The sequence below is a fragment of the Microchirus variegatus genome (genome assembly GCF_963457635.1).
Source record: "Microchirus variegatus genome assembly, chromosome: 14".
Taxonomy (NCBI): Eukaryota; Metazoa; Chordata; class Actinopteri; order Pleuronectiformes; family Soleidae; genus Microchirus; species Microchirus variegatus.
Window position 1 is genome coordinate 18,089,235 of NC_139815.1, and position 19,817 is coordinate 18,109,051.

Genomic DNA, 19,817 nt, shown 5'->3' on the forward strand with positions numbered 1-19,817 from the left:
TCGCTCCTTATTAATAAACACTTCTGTAAGTTACAGAGCAACAGTGGGTGAAATGGGGGTGAAATCAATGTGAAAAACAAAAACAATGACAGAAATATAAATGGTGAGTTGCCATTATAATGCACTGTCACTAAAGTCAGACGGGGGTTCGAAGATCGCTGTGGGAACAAGTCAGGTCAGCTGTCATGTCTGGTGTCGCCTCACACACTTTTCCTGCTCTAGAAAAATAAGCAAAATGGAAACTTAAACTTAAACCTATTTCGCTGAGAGTTCAACAACTCAACAAGTCTTTGGGAGACTTTGATTTTTACTTTGGATATTTTTCACCTATACACGAGTCTTCTTTTCTTCTTCTTTACATAAATTGCATAAGTCAGTTGGCGGAGAGCTAGCTGTGCGAGACCGATTCACACGTCCCAATTATGGGCTTCAGCAGGAGTCAAATGTGACGCGGTGGTTTGTGGGAATGCTGCCCACGACTCGCATCCACAGCCCACACCTGACACTCAAATCCACTGAGTTCTCATAGAGAATCCAATGATGAGGAGACGACACATGCATCTGCATTAAATTCAATATCATAGCATGAACAATATTTGCTTCCAACTCCAATGTCCAGTTTAAATTACTATTTTTGGCATCAATTGATGGATGACAATACAATTACTTTACCATGAACCCCATCTGGAGCTCTGAACGGCATCAATACATAATGGATATATAATGCGCTCTGCAGTTTTTATGGATGCCGCTCATTCTTGATGTTCTGGAGGATGCAGGTTCCCAGACCAGGGAAGCTGACCTCTCTGTCCAAAGAGGACGAGGTGTAAACTCCTCACACTTCACACCTCACACCTCCTCACAGCTGCCCTGGCACACTTTTCCAGCCTGACCTCTCAGGGATTTAGAGAAAGTAAATGTTCTTAAATGTGGTCAAATTATGTGCAGAGACACACTTAACAACATAAATACAGTTGTATGATAGGGATTTTGGCATAGCCCTGGTCAGTGTGTTTGACTGAAGATTGAAATTATGTTATTTCTGTGGTCAATTCATTGAATATTGAGAGCTGACATTAGTGGACATGTCCTGTAACAGATACATAAAGCTGCTTCTAATGACAGTTGGTGACTACTCATTGAATTTCCATGAAAATCCCTCAGATTGAGGCCCAGACCTCAGGTGAAACCACTGTCACGGCAGGGTCGTGCTCCCAGGTCACAGGAGTGTGCAGCCTGAGTTTTTCTACTTTATGATAATCGTGCAAGCTGTCAGGTCACACCTTGTCCCGGAGCTGGCCCGTTTCCCATGGGACCCCCTGGCCTAGGTGTCAGCCCTGCTCCCAGAGCTTCTCAGGTCCTGAGGAGGCTGCTGGAGGTGCAACATCACACCTCCCAGCACATATATGGAGCAGCCTCCCTAATCCTCCTCACTAGTCTCTGACTGCCTCACCAGCAACACACTCAAGGAAGATCCTCACAACCACAGCAGCAACTACCAAAACTACAACATCAGCCATGGAGATGTCCTTCTGTGCTCCTCTCCAGCTCCAGGACAACTCTTTCCTGTTTGACTGTGAGTCCCTGCTGGAGAAATCCTACAACCCTGTGGCCTATGATCCAGCCACAGACCCTGGTTACTTCAGCGCAGGCAGTAGTCTGTCTCCCACTTCGTCTGTGGACTCTTTTTGCTTCTCCCCTACTGCCATCCAGACAGCCGGAAATGAACAAGATGCCCTTGAGCGTTTCATCTTCAGCTGCCCTGAAGCACCTTGTGATTCGTACAAGACACAGACCCTGCCCTACTCGAGGTCCTCCACCGCCACAACCAGCTCCACCACAAAGAGGTCAAGGTCCAGGTATCCTGGGAAGAAACGCGAGACAGCCAGCGAGAGGGAGAAGCTGAGGATGAGGGATCTGACCAAGGCTCTTCATCATCTCAGATCATACCTCCCAAACTCAGCGGCTCCTGCAGGACAGACCCTGACCAAGATCGAGACCCTGCGCCTCACAATCCGATACATCTCCTACCTGTCAGCTCAGCTGGGCCTCAGCGAGGAGGTGCTGGAGACGAGGAGCTCGCCAGGCTTAATGGAGCAGCCTCAAACCCTCAGCCAGTTTCTGGGTCAGCCAACAGCCTGCAATGGCCCTCAGGAGTCCAGCTATAACAGAATGAGCACGACCCAGCAGTCCTCTCTGCAGCACACATATCAGGTATGTTCAGTCATGGCTTGTGATTTTTTTTTTTTTTAATGTCAAATTGAAGATAAAACGTTCCTTGACGGCACTAAATCTGAATGACTTCTTAACCAAAATCTGTTCTGTGTCACCAGGTTTCCAGTGAAGATGGCTTCACCAGCGAGCAGCACTGGATGTCACAGCAACAACTTCAAAACGTCACTTTCCCTGGACATTGCTGACTCTGGAGACTTAAGACTGTCCGTCCACACCAGTATATTCATTGCAACAATGATCTTGAACACAGTTCATGGACAATGCTACATTTTGTTATTTTAAACAAAATCTATGTCTGTATTTTTTTTTTTTTTTACATAAAATATTTGTATTTATTGATTTTTTTAAACTATGGCATCTGAATAAATTAATATTGATAATAATCACTGGGTTTGTTGTTGCATTTTTGTTTATCCAGCCACACTATACACGCGAGCTCGAGCAGACGTATGCGTAAGTCCACTTCCTTACACAAACATAGCAGCTGTCCGCAGGAGCTGTCAGCGTTAAACAGGCAGCACATCCCCTCTAAAGTCTTTAAGGAAAGACCCCCACTGTGAGAGGTGACAGCTGAACTGGGAGCTGTTAATTGGCACCTTTTCTAACCAGTTTAAACGGGTCAGATGTTTGACATCCCTCCAAAAAAAAAAGAAAAAAAAAGCTTAATTCATGATGCTGTCATCCCACCTCTGTTGTGTTTGGACCTGACTTCGAACTTAATATGGTTATAAACTATGTCAGGTTGTGATGGAAGATGGCTGCCCCACACTGAATTGATGTTCCATACTGCGCTTGAGTCAACAGTGTCATGTACAGTGTTATCTAGATGTCTTTCAGCTTGGTGTCTCTGTCTCCTTCGTGTCGTCCTCAGGCATTTTGCTCTTTAAATATGTGGGGAGGAGGACAAAATTTCCCCCAAAAAATTTTGTTGACAGAGCAGCTGCAACCGCAGAATATCACAATGGTTGTGTTGCAATACTTATGTGTTAATACTCTCATGAACGACACACATAGATGTGGAAACTAAAGTCTCCCACAGATGTGACAAAAAATACAGTGTGTCTGAGAGTGAGAGTGTGACTCAAAAATGTAGTAGTAATGCAGATAACACCTAAATAAAATGTAACAGCAAAGATAGTTTGGACGTTCTACTTGCAACTTCATATATTGCCAAGAAACCCACAGAAATGTGACTACACCCATGAATTTGGATCCAACAGGAAGCGATTCTGGGTGATCTATGTGGTCGTGGTGTCGATGGTGACCACAAGAAAGAGGGGTGGTCTCTGTGTAGGTCAGCAGTTGTTTCTCACTCCTGGTCCTGTCCTGCATGTTTTAGCTGCTCCAACACACCTGATTCAAATAAATGGGTCTTACTTATCAGGTATGTTGGAGCAGGGAAACATCTAAAACATGCAGGACAGTGGCTCCACAGGATCAGGAGTGAGAAACCCTGGTGTAGGTGATCAGGCCCCAATTCTCTTTGGTCTAAAAATATTATATAAAATATAATATAAAAAAATATTTCAGTGTTTTTTTTTTTACATCTGCGTTTTCAGAAAATGTGTAGTTTGTCATAGTGTTAATTGTGCAAATAATTTAATAACCATATTTTCATGTGGGAGCCATCAAGTTTCCACTGTATGAAGCCTCAGCCTCTCGTTACAATCCGCAAAATTAATCCACCGGACCACTCATTAAGCTTGACAGTTTACTTATTCCAACGAACAATGTAAAAAGAAACTGTACAAAAAAAGAACAAAACAAAAACAAAAAACAGACTGACTAATAAGTAAATAATACAAGGTCCGTTATAATTTCGCAAGCAATTTATGTCAAAATCGAAGATTCCACTGCAAAAAAAACCAGAATTGACCTTAAGGGGCTTTATGACCTTGAGGCCAATTCTGGCATTCATTGATAATCTGCACAATAACGCTGCATTATTAACCTGAGGTGACTTTGGACTCCAGCAGAGGGCAGCATAGAATCAAACAAGGCAAATGACAGCTGAACCAAGATTTCATGAACAGTCTGGTTGTTGTGAATTGTACATGATACTTCATAACCGATACATTCAATTTTATCAGTAGAGTTTGGATTGCAGCAGCAGTAGTTTTAAGGTGGTAGTTATAGTTGTGCTAGAAGAAGTCGGGATCATAAAACTGTAATTATATCATGAAAAATTATGAGCGACAAACTACCACTACATCTTTACTTGGCTGCAAGTATATATATATATATATAAAACAAATGAAATACAATGAGGTAATGTAGTAAAGCCAGGACAAGGAGCCCCCACAGAACAGTCAGCAGGGACTATGTCAGTACCTCATAGTGCTGTTTAGAAAACCTGACCTATCCCTTTAAGATCTAATCCAATAATAATGACAAAACAACAAGAAACCTATAAATCAGGTACATTTATTCAAGAAAATACCTTTTTTTTTTACATCCATTCTCTGTTATTAATGAAGTGCAAATTGATTCTCAGATTCCAGGTGTTTAGTTATGACTTAACGTGGAGCCACCACGCAGATACACACCTAACCATCATCTGACTGTGTATGTAACACAGATACTTTAGGTCACACATTGCAGTCACCGTCTGACCTGTGTTAATAATTGCTGAAGCTGCCTGGCGTTTCACACGACTTGCTACACAGTGATTATTGGCTCATCTTCACAATTTAAATGGAATACATACGTTGTAGTGGCAGCGAATTATAAAGTTAAGTATGAAGAAAAAGAAAAATCGCCTGACCTAAAACAATGAAGCTCTTATCCAGGGATTTATCATGTTCCTGTTGTGTAACAGTCACGTATTGTTCCTGATATTCATTCATTAATTGATGTCATTTGGACTTCTGGAAGCTTCAGTAGTTTCTCTTCTCATGTGGACTCATCAGTAAACCACTTGTGCACGTGGGCTTTGTTGTCTCTCACCCATTTGATGTTGGACGTGATCTTTTCTATGGCCTGCTCTAAGGCCATGGTGGCTGAGCCAAACCCGACGTCACGGTTGTCTTCTTTGAATTTCTTCAACTGGAGACAAAAAAAAAAAAGAAAACGGGAAAGACAGAAAAGTGAATTTCTTCATTTGTTTATGAACAGACAGCCGTAATGAAGTGCAGTGCTGTGTGGGCTGCAAACCTCCTGTAACTCAAACTCTGTGGAAAATCTCATCGTGACTCCGACGACAAGGTTCGCGAAGGAAAACGATCCCTTTCCGTACCTAAAACACACAGACGGATGCAGATTATGCACTTTTAAAGATGAAGGGATATAATAAAACACCAAAACACATGTGAGCCTCAACAAAAGATAAGAGTATTTGTCAGCCTTGTATTTCATTTGTATTGTTCTTTTTCTGTGGCTAGAGAAATGATCAGCAAACTAATAACGAAAGGGAAAAATACTTTGAGTTTTTTTTGACTGTTTGTTAACAAATCTCCCTCTGAAGAAATTAGCACTTACTGCTGGAAAATGTAATTCCACTTGGCTCTGATGAAGTTCCAGGCCAGGGGCATCCCCACAACATTGTGTGAAATCACAGTGATGGTTGAGGCGGTGTCTTGCTTGCGGATCTTCTTGGGATCTAAGGTGTACTCCAGATACCTGGCTCAACCAAAGCATTGCCTTACAAAGAAATCACTTCAATAATCACCAGTTTACTTCAGTAGAAAAATATAAATCAAGATCATTCAATATTTACACATTTTGAAAAATGCTAGTAGACTTGCTGTCCTTTTCTTAGGGAGAACTGCCATCTCAAAATATCAGTCATTCTTTTTACACGTGTGTTCTTAATAATCACATGATGGCATTAAGTCAACAGAGAAAAACAAGTGTGAGAGGATAGAAAACACAAAATAACTACACAAATATACACTCACAGGGAGCTCTGGGCACATACACTCTGAGGTTCTACCTGGAACCATTTGCTTCCAGACCTGTGGGACCATCTCCAACAGGTTCCAGAGAACCCTTTAAAACCCCTTTCACGAATAAAGGGTTTTAAAAGGGTTCTTGGTGGAACCTTTATAAAAAGGTTCTACCTGGAGCCCAAAAAGGGTTCTCCTATGTGGACAAGCCGAAGAACCTTATATGGTTCTACTTAGCACTTTTATATCTACGAGTGTACAGTAAGTGATAAGTCATGTATCGTCGCTCAAATTCAGACATTTGGGGGTTTAACATAAGCTTCACTGGCTTTAAAACAAGTGTGTCATTCACAGACACCATCAAGTACAGTTCTTATGTATAATCTCTGCACATACAAGTACCTGTTCAAAAGCCATGGTAATCTGGTGCAGGCCATGGCTGACCTGAGCCGGGAAGCTTCAGATGCCAAAGTGGCATTCTTGAACATCGCCCAGGCAAAGTCCCACTCCTTTACGCCACCATACCGTATGGCACTGCAGTAAACTGTGCTCTTCAAGTTGGGATGGATCCTGATCAACGTCAAGGTAAAGATTAAGGAGATCAGGAAACTGAGCACAAATCACTGAACACGCAGATTTAGTTGGAGATGGTGTATAAAACCACCAAACTAACATTTGATCAGCTGAATCACAGACTACAGACGACCAGCCGTCTACTTTGTGTGATCAAGAAACATTCAGAGGCAAAAGAACTGTACTCACGGGTTCTGGCTTGGATTTTCCATCCACTGTCTGTACCAGCCTTTGATCAGCTCTCGGCAGCCCTCCACATCCACACCACAAGCTATATTAATGGCATTAATCTGATTATACCTGGGAATAGATAAGGATTATTTTTCACACACATATACTGTGTATATATACATGTATATATTTGTGTGTATGATCATGTATGTGTAGCTGTGTGTGGACCAAAAAACATATAAACCATAGGGAGTGAGGACATTTTTTGGGAAAGTGAGGCCTATTTGGCCGGTCCTCACATCTTTAAAGGGCTTTTTGGGGTTAAGGCCTGGTTTTAAGGTTAGGCATTATGTCTACTACACTTTGAATGTTGCGCAAACAAGCAAGTGTAAGAATTCTTACTGGTCGGTGTGGCCTTCTGGTATTTTGGTCCAGTTCGCTGTAATTGATGTGAAGTGCTCAAAAAGGGGTTTTATTTGTTTCTTGAGATATGCCTAAAAGAAAATCAGAGATGGTTTTAATATTCAGCCATGTACACTTTTTGTATTTGTGTTTACGCAGTTCTAACCTGGAAAGCTCCATAGACTTCAGTTCGATCAAGCATGAGGATGTAGTAGTCCAGATTTCTTAAAGCTGATTCCCAAGGGATGTAGTCTCTCTCCTTGTACAGGTATTTGGTAGTTGTCAGGGCCAACGTTGTACTTACTATTTTGGCTCTGCAAAATGTAAAATTATACAATTATTCATTTATTTTACAGACACAAAGTGAGTGTGGCTCATCAAATTCTCACCTTGCTAGGTTGAATGCGTCATCTATGATCTGTGCTCTGTTGATTACTGATAAAGCCTGAAAGAAACAAATTATGTGTCCAGGTTCACACACACACAAAAAAAAAACTGTGGTAAAGCTGACTGAAGAGCCGTGAGAACATTCAGGCAAGTGGTGGAAATTGGGACGAGCATGCAGGAGACAGGACACTCGCACACTTGCACACTGTGGATTGTCTGCAGAATTTTCCCGCTATATTCTTACATTTTCCAGAAATCTGACTCACAGGCACTTGGCAAGAAAGGTTATAGGAAAATGATCAAAAATTGTCCCCGCCATACAATTTCAGGAAAATACCTGGGCTTCAGTACATGCTGAATTAATTATGAAGAGAATGAACTATAGATGTTGCAGAGAGTGTGATTCACCTGATGGTTGGTGCTGAGCAAAGAAAGGAGACGTTCCCAGTTGCCCTGATCATAGTTCACCCTGAAGTATCCGGATACATTGGTGTTTGCCAACACCCAGTCATTTCCTGACACTCTCATCAGACTGTTCGTGTCTTATCAAATATATTTTAAAAAAAAGAGACACCAAAAAAAATCAATATATTCAATTAACAATCAAGGGTGGTCACTGTGTATTACAAGTCAAACAGACTGTAGCTGGGCAGTATAAGTGTAACAGTGCTTTCACGCCAAACTCAAGGCAATGAGATTATATACAAAGTCCATTACTCAGTAGTCTTACTTACTGCAGTATCAGAAATGGAGGACAGTTGCTGTAAGTGTGCAAAAATGAGCAAGGTAACTTCTGGAAATAATGTGTGTGTGTCATTTGATTACAACTGTTGTCACACGGTTATTAGTTTGTTGGTTGCCGGTTCCTCACATGGATTAGTACTTATTAGTAATACAATGTAAATACAAATGATCTGTGAAAAACTGCTCGGCCTTTGGTGTGAACGCACCGTCGTTCTGTACCTGTCTTTTGAAGGAGCCAGTATTGTTGCTGCTCCACGCCTGTTTTCATCCATTTAATCGGGACAAACCACGTGTAGCTGGACAGAAACATACAGTGGTGAGAAAATAAATGAATAAATAAACAATAATTGTGTTGCGACTTTGGTGGGTAACATCAGCATTATAGGATTGTCATTTAGTGAGTAGTCTCAAAAAACCCAGCAGGTTTGACTATTTACAAAAACAGACATACACTCAGGTCCATAGATGCTTAATTGCTTAATTGAAGATGACATAACGAAGGACTAGCACACACCTCTTCATGAAATACCACCTAAAAAGTGGGAGGCACATATAGAAAGTGTTGTAATTCCTACACCGTTCAATTGATTTGGATGTAAATACCCTCAAATTAAAGCTGAAAGTGTGCAGTTAAAGCACATATTGGTCGTTTCATTTCAAATCCATTGTAGTGGCATATAGAGCCAAAAAGAAGAGAATTGTGTCGATGTCCCAATATTTATGGACCTGAGTGTATATCCAAATGGAGGATGTTGCACTGAGGAAAAGATCTGGGGTGATTTATTGTCTACATGAAACTTACAGGAAAAGGTTAAACTGATTCCTACTTGAACTGAGAGGTCCTGTGCACGACAGACTCTGGATCCAACAGGAAGTGTTTCTGAGTGATGCTTCCTGTCTGCGTGTCAATAGTGATAACTGGGAAGCCCATCTGGAGAGTCCAGCGGTTCATGATGTCATGGACAGTGTGTGGAATATGAACACTTGGAGTGTTTTCAACTGCCTGAGAGGAAACAGAAAGTAGCAGGAATTTAGAAGCAGCACCCAAGCCCACTGACATAAATTGTCAGGTCAAATCAGATCACAACATGAAAGCAACGTGTCAAACTGTCTTTCAGTCGTGTGTTCGTTCTTTTTGGCACAACCAACCTGTTGGAGATGGTCCCACAGGTCTGTATACACTGTGTTGCTGTAGGCAAAAGTGTTCAAGTAAGACTGAGGAGAGAAAGCCGAAAAAACTGTTGGTTAATTGACATTAAGAATGGACCCCTTCTTAATACTTAATTAAACAACATGTTTGTTCCTTTTCGTTTGTGCCTCATGTCTGGAGCACACGTGCTGCGTATTTAAGATTTACACCAGCAGAGGGCACACAACATTAATGTGATTAGCAGAAGAAGAAGTCAAAGAGCATCAAAACGATGTGAAGCAAGTCATGACAGCTGCACATTTTCCTGGACATAGCTCAGGCAGAGAGCAGGACAGATACATCCTAATCCTGCTAATCCTTGTAGTAGAATTATAAAATGCATCTATAAAAAAAAACAAAAAAAAACAGGATATCCAGGTAATATCTGTTTTATCTGTCTATTATTAGTTATATGAATGTGATATTACTAATACACCTAAACCAAATGAGAGTTGTGTGCAACTAATCTGTTAAGGAAAATGCACATTTGCAACACAAGAAAGGAGAGCTATTTAGATTATAGTTAAACACCTTGAGTACTTTGTTTATAATTTAAGAGAAGATACATTTGCTTGCCCACAGACTCTCACACCACCAGTGCTCCGACACAAACACTCAAGAGTATTAGTTGTGCTAAAGTGATGTAGTTATATAACGGGGTTAATCCTCACACTTAGTCCTCTGGCAAACACAGGTTCTGTGAGAAACTCTGACAGCATCCTGAGCACAGCCGCCCCCTGAAAACAACAAGTAAAAACACCACAAGAACTTCCTTGGTTTGAATTTCTCATCAAAGCTAAGCATCTGTGTTGTAATCCAAAGCAAATATTAAAACAGCATGTTGCCCAGATGGCAGAATGTGACTCAAGGACGTTACTGGGGAAAAGGCAATGGGAATGATACATACAAAAACTTTCAAATAAAGTGTAACACAGTTGTTTAATTCCATCAGAAGGCGCAGACCTTGTTGTAGGAGATGGTGTTAAACATCTCGGTGATCTGAGAAGGCTCGTTTACTTCCTCCTCTCGTCGGGAGAGTGGGTGAGAGGAGGCCAGGGCGTCAACAGCAAACACCTTGTGCACGTCATACAGAACGATTTGGTCTTTCTACAACCAAGCAGAGAGGTAAATTAGACCACCATATATAGCTTGAACAATTTAGGTCTGAAGAGTCCCTATCTTTGAGGGTCAAGTATGGCGCTTACCATGTCCCAAGTGGGCTCAGCATGGTCAGCTCCTAGATATTCCACATATGATGCAAAGCCCTCGTTCAGCCACAGGTCATTCCACCATCGTGTTGTCACCAGGTTGCCAAACCACTAAAAGTAGAGAAATAAAGGGTAAATTCATCACTTCATATCGTGTTTTTGGCAGGCTTTACTACTAAAATCATTTTACATAGAATATAAAAAACAAATCAGGGAGGCTTAAGAAAGGGTGCAGGGTTAATTTGTCCCCAGGTGATAATCTGTCATCATTTATTTTACAGTGATAGGTTAATCAGTCTGGAAGAGTATTTTACTTAATTACTTTAACTCAAGCAAGTCCATTCAACTACAGCTAACCACAGAGGGTGACTATGACCTGGATGACAGAGAAACTTTACTGGAAAAGATTTAGTTTCTCAACAGCACTGATTAATCAGCAGCTGATGGATGATCATCTGATCATATCCTCCTGTTCTTGCTTACTATGTGTCATTGACAGAAACATCACGGCCTACCATGTGTGCAAGTTCATGGGCAATGATGGAAGTAACTCCCTCTTTGTTGGCGGTGGAGGATATAATGGGGTCATAGAGCAGGGCCGTCTCCCTGTATGTGACCAGACCCCAGTTCTCCATTGCCCCAGCATTGAAGTCAGGCAGAGCGATTTGGTCTACAGGGAACAAGGATATAAAGTCATTCAAAAATATGTCACGTGTGTTTTAAAAAGAACCAACAAAACCTAATCAGTACACCCAGCTAATTATGATTAAATTCCTTCTGAACTAAGAGGATGTTTGATCAAGTCAGCGTTACATGTCAACATGACATCAGGGCATTTGCCGAGTTAATATACAGTATCAAATCAGCCAATCGCATGGCAGGGACTCAAAGCATTTAGGCATCAAATGACCTGCAAGTTCAGTCCAAGCATCAGAATGAGGAAGAAAAGAAAGACATTTTTATTGACTTGTGTTAATGTGACATGCTTGTTGGCGTCAGACAGGCTGGTCTGAGTATTTCAGAAACTGATTTCCTGGAATTGTCATACGACACTCTAGGGTTTCGAAAGACTTGCGGTAATTTAACCACTCATTGCATCCAAGGTATGCAGAAAACCATTTCTGAGTGTACAACACGCCAACACACCTTGAAGCCGTTAGTATTCTTGTGCACAGTCATTTAGTTGATAAACCATAATAACTTTTGTGACACCCCTGACATTTACCTTATTGTCACCATGAGGCTGACATTTGTGACTTTTAGCAAAATGGCTCATTGATTATTAAAGTCAAAAATATGTACTACAAATAGTCTGGAATACTTTTAACAACATTTGCAATCTTTTAATTTTCTATTTGCAATGTTTTACTCTCCATATAACACTTAATCAATGATTACTGTGATAATCGCAAAATCTTATTGTCAATTGAATATAGTAAAAGTTGGAATGGGTCCTGCTGCAATGTGGGGCACAGATTTTTGAGCTACGCCACAAAGCTTCACCTGTAGGCTACTTTGTAAAAACTTGTTGGCTTTACCTGACTTAGAGAGCGGGTATGCTGCGCTGTAGTATTCCTCATAGAACTGAAGGATTGATCCTGTTACGCTGAGAGCATAGTCACCCTGTCCATCAGTTATGGCTTTTTTCCGAGCCCAGATTCGGATCTGCAAAGATTTTTGAAACAATCCACATCGATTAATTAAAAAAAAGCTACAGTAAAAACCTCATTTGACTCATATGATTAACAATGTTTGGATTTTGGGTGTTCTGGGATCCAAATGACATATATATGTGTACTACTGTATGTGTACTGTACGTCTCAACAACAATGACACCGAAAAAAACTGTTAGATACAAATACATTTCTTACCAACAAATTATCGTTTTGGTTTGACTGGATGCTAACAAAGTCACTGACGATAAATGCCAACAGATATGAGGACATTCTCTTGGTGGGCTCAAATGTAGTTACTTTGATGGGAATGCCATCAATGACAGAGTCTGCAGTATCTGTATAGAGAGAGGATGAGTCAGACCTTTGACACTGCTAGCATAAGCAGTATCTGTTTTTCCAAGTTATTAATGATTCACAGTGAAACTGTCACACACACACTTTCCCCTCACTATTTGTGGTCTTTGTTTTGCATTTGCGCAATATTTTGCCTCCCGTATTGGACTTAACTGTGTGTGTGTCTGTGCTCACCACAGAGACTTAAGATATAAAAAAACGAACCGATTTCCCTGCCGTTGGACAGAGCCACAGTGCCACGGTCGTGGATGATGGTGACATTGAAGACAGCTTTCATGGCTGGTTCATCAAAGCAAGGGAAGGCTTGCCTGGCGTAGGTTGCTTGCATCTGCGAGGTAGCAACAATTCTGCAAAAAGTTTCAATGAACATCAAAATACTCAAAATATCACTTCAATCTTGTCAATTTCTCCCAAGTCCCACCAAGAGGCTGGTACACACTAAGAAATCAAAGTACGAGACTGTACCTAAAAAGGTACAAATGCTTTGTCGCTCCAGTTGTACCCTATCAGGGTACAAGCACAGCACCTTTGAAATTTGTACCAGCTTGTTTGTACCTCTAAAGAAACATTTATGCACCCCTAGTGACAAAAATGTACCTGTACACACTGAGAAAGGTACAGTGCTTGTACCCTGATAGGGTACATCTGGAGCAACAGCAAAAGGTACAGTCTCGTACTTTGATTTCTTAGTGTGTACCATGAAAGATAACTCTCACTATCTCGAGAAGAAAGATGGCGCACCATCCCACTTGTGAATACGTGTAATTGCTTACTTCTTGACACCATCCTCAGTGTATTCACTCCTGTAAAAGCCTTCCAGGTCGTCTGCCAGCTCTCCCTGAAATTCAGTGTGAAGAATATAAGTTGCTCCCACAGCCAGTCTGCTGCGCAGCTGAAGAACCAGATACTCCGTCTTCACCACAAACCAAAGCTTATCAACGGTGGGAGCACTGGCGTCACCCAGGCCACTCAGTTTTGCCTGGTTCCCAGTGAGGTTCAGCTTATTGGAATGGATGATGATGAGGTCTGTTTCCTTCACACATTTGAAGACCACTGCTGAATTTCCAGTGAAAATGTACAGGCCATCTGCATTGGGCTCCAGTCGGGGCCACAGGGTCAAATTGTAAGAGATGGGGAAAAGGGAGTCAGGAAGTCTGTAGTGGTCCCAGGGATCCTTTGAAGTAAAGGGGGTGGTGGAAGGTGTAGGCACGCTGGTGTTGTCTGATGCACCGTTCCCAGGCCTGCCTTGATTCTTGGCCCTTTCTTTGTGGTAGGCAATGGACAGAGCAATTATAGTGGTCAAAGCGATGGCGGCCAGGACAAGCATGCCAAGGCCCACATTTTTACTGATATAGTAGACTTTCCCCATGTCTAGCTCAGGAGGTCAGAGCAGAAGTGTGAGTGATCTCAGTCGGTGTTTAGTCAGCACAGCAGGTCTCTCCCCTCCTCAGTTAATTGCTGAACTATTAACATGGCAAAAAACAGAAATGATAACACCTACGGAGAAAGGGAAACATTGGAATACTGTGATCATTTAGTTTGCAGCATGGCAGCTCTCAGACTTGTGAACGTCAAGCAACATTGCACTGTTTGTGGACTTCAACAAACACGTCTTAAACGTGTCTGCAGTTAGCTGTAGGCAACTGGACTCACTAGAGTTGAGATGAAGACATCTGGATGTCAACTTAACGACCCTGTAGGCAGGTTTCTGCCTCAGAGGCTAAATACCTGGTTTTGACCACCGGTTAGTCGGAATGGACGAAGCCTCTTGGATAAGAGGTGAAACATCTTCAACTCAGCGCTAGCAAGTCCAGTTGCCTACTAAAGAAGGACAATATGCAACATCAATAGAAGGTTTCCAACTGCTATTCCTGCCATAGGATGACATAATTGTTAACAAGGAATATCAAAAGCAGTCAAACAAACAAAGATCAGTCCTTTTGAGATGTACATTTCAGGAGTGTAATGATACATTGAGCACTATCTATCAAACCCAATAAGCTGCTGGTCATACTTTATGGGAGGGCTCTCAAAATCCAATGACCTGGGGGCCACTGGGTGTCTAGTTTGATCAGTCGGGGGCCGGTGAAGTAAAAAAAAAAGGCCAACTTTTTGAGAAAAACACATGGAAATAACAATATGATGATATTTCACATAATTTCACATTAAAAGTGATTGTTTTGATATGGAACAGGAAAAAAAGTTGACAATATTAGTAGTAGTATTAGTAGAAGTATTTATGATGCAATTTTAACATAGTAATAAAAACATACAGAAATAACTAATTTAGAGGTGCAACTAACGATTATTTTTGTAATCGATTAATCTGTGGATTAATAATCGATTAATCGTTTCAGCTCTAAACTCATTATCAGTATATTGGCGGGCCACATGCAATCGATTTGGGGGCCACATGTGGCCCATGGGCCGCAAGTTTGAGACCCCTGCTTTATGGAGTACCAAATGGGTGAGTGGCATCTTGTGTCATTGGGTTTGTGTCTCAGGCCACAAGAATTATGTATGTGAGGCCAACATCAACATTCCCATGCCCCCAAAATTGTGGCGACTTTTCTTATAATCTCTTAATGTCTGTACCAAGCAAAGCTGGGACTGCTAAACCTCTGAGTGTATTGAATTGAGCAAGACTGTGTTTTAACATTTCGGCCAAGCTTAATACGACGGTTGCAAACATGGCCTGCCTAAAACCATGAGCTCGAAAGCACACTTATTAACATATTATGTCACATTTGTGTAACGACTTTGAAAACCATGTGTAAGCATTACAACCTCAATTTGTGGTCTCACTGGGATACACAAATATTTACCAGACATTTCTTAGTTGCACACTGTCACTTCTTGGAGTCTCCTGTGGTTGTCTGGCAATGTCACAGTGATGACCCCAACTTGTTGTTCAGGATACTTTGGATACTTTTGGACAGAGCCGGGATGTGTTGTCTTTAATCTTGTATGCTACACTAAGTGAACGAGCTGATTTTATGATGCAGCATAAAATATACATCTCAACAAGAAAGTGAATACACGTACATGTTTTTTCCAAAACAAAGGAAAACCTGTGGTTACCCAAACTGGGCCTTCATCAAAACCTCCAAAAGGAGAACGTTTGATAAAGAAGAAGACAGAACAACATTGTTATTCCATGTATTGCCGGAGTGTTTGTATGACAAAGACCACATCCCAGTGCATCTCTAACCCTGCAACACTTTAAAGACTAAGGAAAAAAATCCCCAGACACAAACAGAGCAATGTGGTTTATGCAGTGCAAATGTAATGAGTGTCCTGACCTCTACAGTGTGGAAAACAAACAGACAAACACTACATTAACACATGTGAAAGACACACACAAAACTGGAAAGTGTTCTTAATCCAGTGACTCAGCTCCAAGTACAAAGCAGAATAGATGTTGTTGTTTGGATTTTACCAGAGTACTCTTGTGTATTGAGGGGTGAAATATGAATCTAAAGTCAAAAGCACAAGTATTTTCTGTGTGTTGTTCGCTTTGTGTTAAAATTTTTTAGTTAATTACCAAGTAGCAATACTTTTCATTTCCTATTGTCATTAAGCCTTCTCTGTGTAAATATTTTTTTAAATAATAAACCAGGATAATCGCAACGATCGCCTGTATTTAGTTTTATTTGTTCTTTAAACTTCTTGACATAAATTACAGCCCTTTATCGACATTTTGCCGGGGAAATAATTATTTTGGCCTTACTCGGCATTATCAGTAAGTCACCAGGGATCAGGCCTGATAATTCAGTACCGTGCCGTACACTGTGTTCGGACATGTAGTACATCGAAGAAGATAATTCTCTGCAAAAGACATGTGTCCCAAAAAATCCTCGTCTGTGACTGAGGAAGCGAGAGGCAGCTGGAAATACAGCCTCGTCTTGTGATAGGAACCTAAACTTGGATGTCTATCTCAGCTGTCTCATCCAGTCAGCAACATTATATCTAGACATTTTACATATAGACAATTCTCACTTTAGGAAACGTACATATTTTATGCCAGTACTAACAATAAACCAGCGTCTCCAAATCAGTGTCACTAATCAGGCTGCAGCACTGACTGTATTGGGTTATTTATAGATACCTTTAAAGCGCAACAGGAAGGCTGAAAAGATCAATAACTCTTGTAGGCATAATAATGACAGAAAGATCTTCCACAGTTATTGCCATGTGAACTCAACAACCTACATGTCCAGAACATCTGGAAATGATCTCCTGAAACTCTCTGCAGACCTCACAAGCGAAGACATTCTGGGATCTCTCCATCATCTAAGGCAGGGGTGTCAAACTCATTTTCACTGAGGGCCACATCAGCATAATGGTTACCCTCGAAGGGCTAACTGTGTTACAGAATAAATGTAACTAAGTATAACCAAATATAATGTAAAATGAAGGAAACTACTCTGTAACATATTGCTAAATAACTTTCTGTATTTGTTACTTATTCAATTTCACTCGTCGTGAACGCAATCGACATGCATTGTGGGAAATGTAGTTTATGGTCAACACACGCCTTAAAGCAGCATAGACCTATTTTAACACAGATTGTTAAGACTCGCGGGCCACATAAAATGACCTGGCGGGCCACATCTGGCCCCCGGGCCTTGAGTTTGACACATGTGATCTAAGGCAAGCTCAGCTCACAGCCGCCTGTGCCTGAAGGATAAAAACACTTAAGTTGTTTCGGAAGTGGTAACGCTGTAGTTATGCCCTGAACATCAAATCAGAACAATTACTTATTTAACTACTGTAGCTGTACATCACTCTGCCATATAAACGACAGTAATTACAGAAGATGACACTTATGTTTTCAGGCTGGACCACAAACTCGTTGGGAACCTTTTTTTTCCTATGGCACTGTCAGGATTTGCAGAATTGCATTGTGGGTGTGTTGTGATGCATGTGACAGGTGATGGGAAATATATTCAACCTTCCAAACACCCAAGACGCATTGTGAAAATATAACAACGGAGCTGCTGACAATAAAATCACATTTGCATTTAGTTCAATCAGTACACAGCTCAAACAGAGCTCTTGGACACAATTCCTGCCCCGTCACTTTAGCAACATTAGCAACTCCTGCTACATAGTCAGCCATGACACCGCTCTGCTAATAGCCAAGCATCACGTGAGAGTCCAACAGGTGGAGTCAGTGGCTAGTTACTCTACTTGTTGGTGTTCAGCAACTTAACTGAATAAAAAGAAAGTTAAAAGTAACGCCTCGATAGTCCCAACACAGAAGAAGAGAGGAGAGCTTACCGCCTTACAATGTCTGTCCGCCATTTTGGTGATTTAAGGATGGCCCTATTTGTTTACAAGCAGTCCCAGTTGTGTGTTTATTTAAAATTATTTATGTCACATCACCAAAAACACACATTCTATTCAGTTAGCGAAACTTTAAAAATGAATACATAAACTGAGCTCAGTCCAATAAAAATAGAAGCCACATGGAAAGCTATATACATATATATTTTCCCTTGATAGCTAGTATGATGTATAGCTATGATTTATTTCACCTAGCGGAACCAGAGTGAATGACATTATATACAGAACGCACACAAACTTGAATCCTGGCTAGATTGATTCTCTTACAGCTGCTTCCTTTAGGTAGAACATAATTTAATAATCTTTTTTTTTAGAGCACAGCACAATCAGCTTGTGGAAGTTGATAAGAACACTATCTTCAGTGTCCATCTAATCTTTCAAATTAACAGTTAGGCCATGTTCATCAGTAAGTCAAGACAAACAAAATACTAGCACTTTCCCTGTGCCAGCAGAGAGAGGAATAATATTGAGTGGAAACTGAAAGTCATCAAAAGTAGTCATATGACCTATTTCGTTTGAATGTGTACACTCTAGCACACACTGTTCTCTGGTTACCTGCAATATATTGTGTTATTACAAATGATTACACTTCTACGTATTTTTCTTCCATGTATCTTTCAAAATCTGGTAACAAACAACAGTTAAAATCTCGTTTTATAGCCAAACATGGAAAACTCACTCACTTTAATCTCTTCTTTTACACCAAAGTTGTCCTTTCCTATTCAACTAAATTCCATGTTTGGGATAAATTAAGTCAATCTTATCTCAACAATGTGGAGATTCATACACTTCAGACACCGTATCATTCTACCTGCACTTGAAACTGTAACTTGTCAGCTTTGTGTGGTTTCAGTGCCAAACTACTGATAAGCTTCTGAGCTGAACCGGAGCCTTCAGACAAACCATACCAAGAAGTAAGGCTGGAACTTGTACATAGCCTATTCTTATTAAAATAACTATCACCTTACATTGGTGTTGCACACATTCTATTTACAGTTTACATAAAAGGGTAGGTACTATCCTTGTTAAATGCAGACAGGTAAAACTCAGAATGCAGGGATTATGGAGGAGAGGCAACAACTGGATGACTTGCATTACTTTTAAAGACCAGCGATCTTCAGAGATTATCATCCAGCATCAAAAAACTGCTTATATCCGCTGCTTTTCACAGGGAATATATTGTCTACTCTGAATTCATACACCATTTGTTAATGACAAGGATCAACTTCTTTGCTGCAAATCAATTCAGAGAAGCTTTCTTCAGTGTGAAAAAAAAAGAACATACAAGGCAACTTTGAACTGGATGCCAAAAGCTGTAAAACGGATGCTTAGGCAAATACAAAACCTTTGAAACGAAAAAAAAATGACTCGACATGCAGCACGTTAGTCAAACGGGAGTAAAACAGTACATACCAAGCCCTGTGAAGCGGGATATTCAACGCAGACTCTGATGGAAGTCTGCATGGGACGCACAAGTTGAGCCAGAGTGATCAGGGCTGATGTAAAATCCTTGCAGTCTGCGTCTCTGAGGGTGGAGGTGGGAGGTGGTGAGAGCTACCTCCTCAATTTTAAAAAAAATAAATATATTTGAGGGACGGGGGGGGGATGAAAGAATGTTGTTCAGCACAAGAAAAAAAAACTTGTG

The 19,817-nt window shown here is 40.9% G+C and overlaps 1 protein-coding gene across 2 annotated transcripts; it reads right to left on the reverse strand.

The window, feature by feature from the left end:
- Window positions 1-4,643: 4,643 nt before the first annotated feature.
- LOC310936921 (aminopeptidase N-like) lies at window positions 4,644-19,692 on the reverse strand. Of its 2 annotated transcripts, XM_083901082.1 has the most exons (21): window positions 19,586-19,692; window positions 13,597-14,320; window positions 13,028-13,170; window positions 12,665-12,804; window positions 12,332-12,458; window positions 11,309-11,463; window positions 10,791-10,904; window positions 10,549-10,692; window positions 10,257-10,322; window positions 9,546-9,611; window positions 9,224-9,399; window positions 8,616-8,692; window positions 8,061-8,194; window positions 7,655-7,710; window positions 7,432-7,579; window positions 7,266-7,357; window positions 6,882-6,992; window positions 6,522-6,689; window positions 5,713-5,853; window positions 5,389-5,470; window positions 4,644-5,280 (listed from the first exon to the last, which is right to left on the reverse strand). In XM_083901082.1, exons 2-21 carry the CDS (start codon window positions 14,190-14,192, stop codon window positions 5,128-5,130), a joined length of 2,889 nt encoding a protein of 962 aa, XP_083757208.1. In that variant the 5' UTR covers window positions 14,193-14,320; window positions 19,586-19,692; the 3' UTR covers window positions 4,644-5,127. The 2 variants fall into 2 exon arrangements, with proteins under 2 accessions (XP_083757208.1, XP_083757209.1); XM_083901083.1 differs by lacking the exon at window positions 10,257-10,322.
- Window positions 19,693-19,817: the final 125 nt, after the last annotated feature.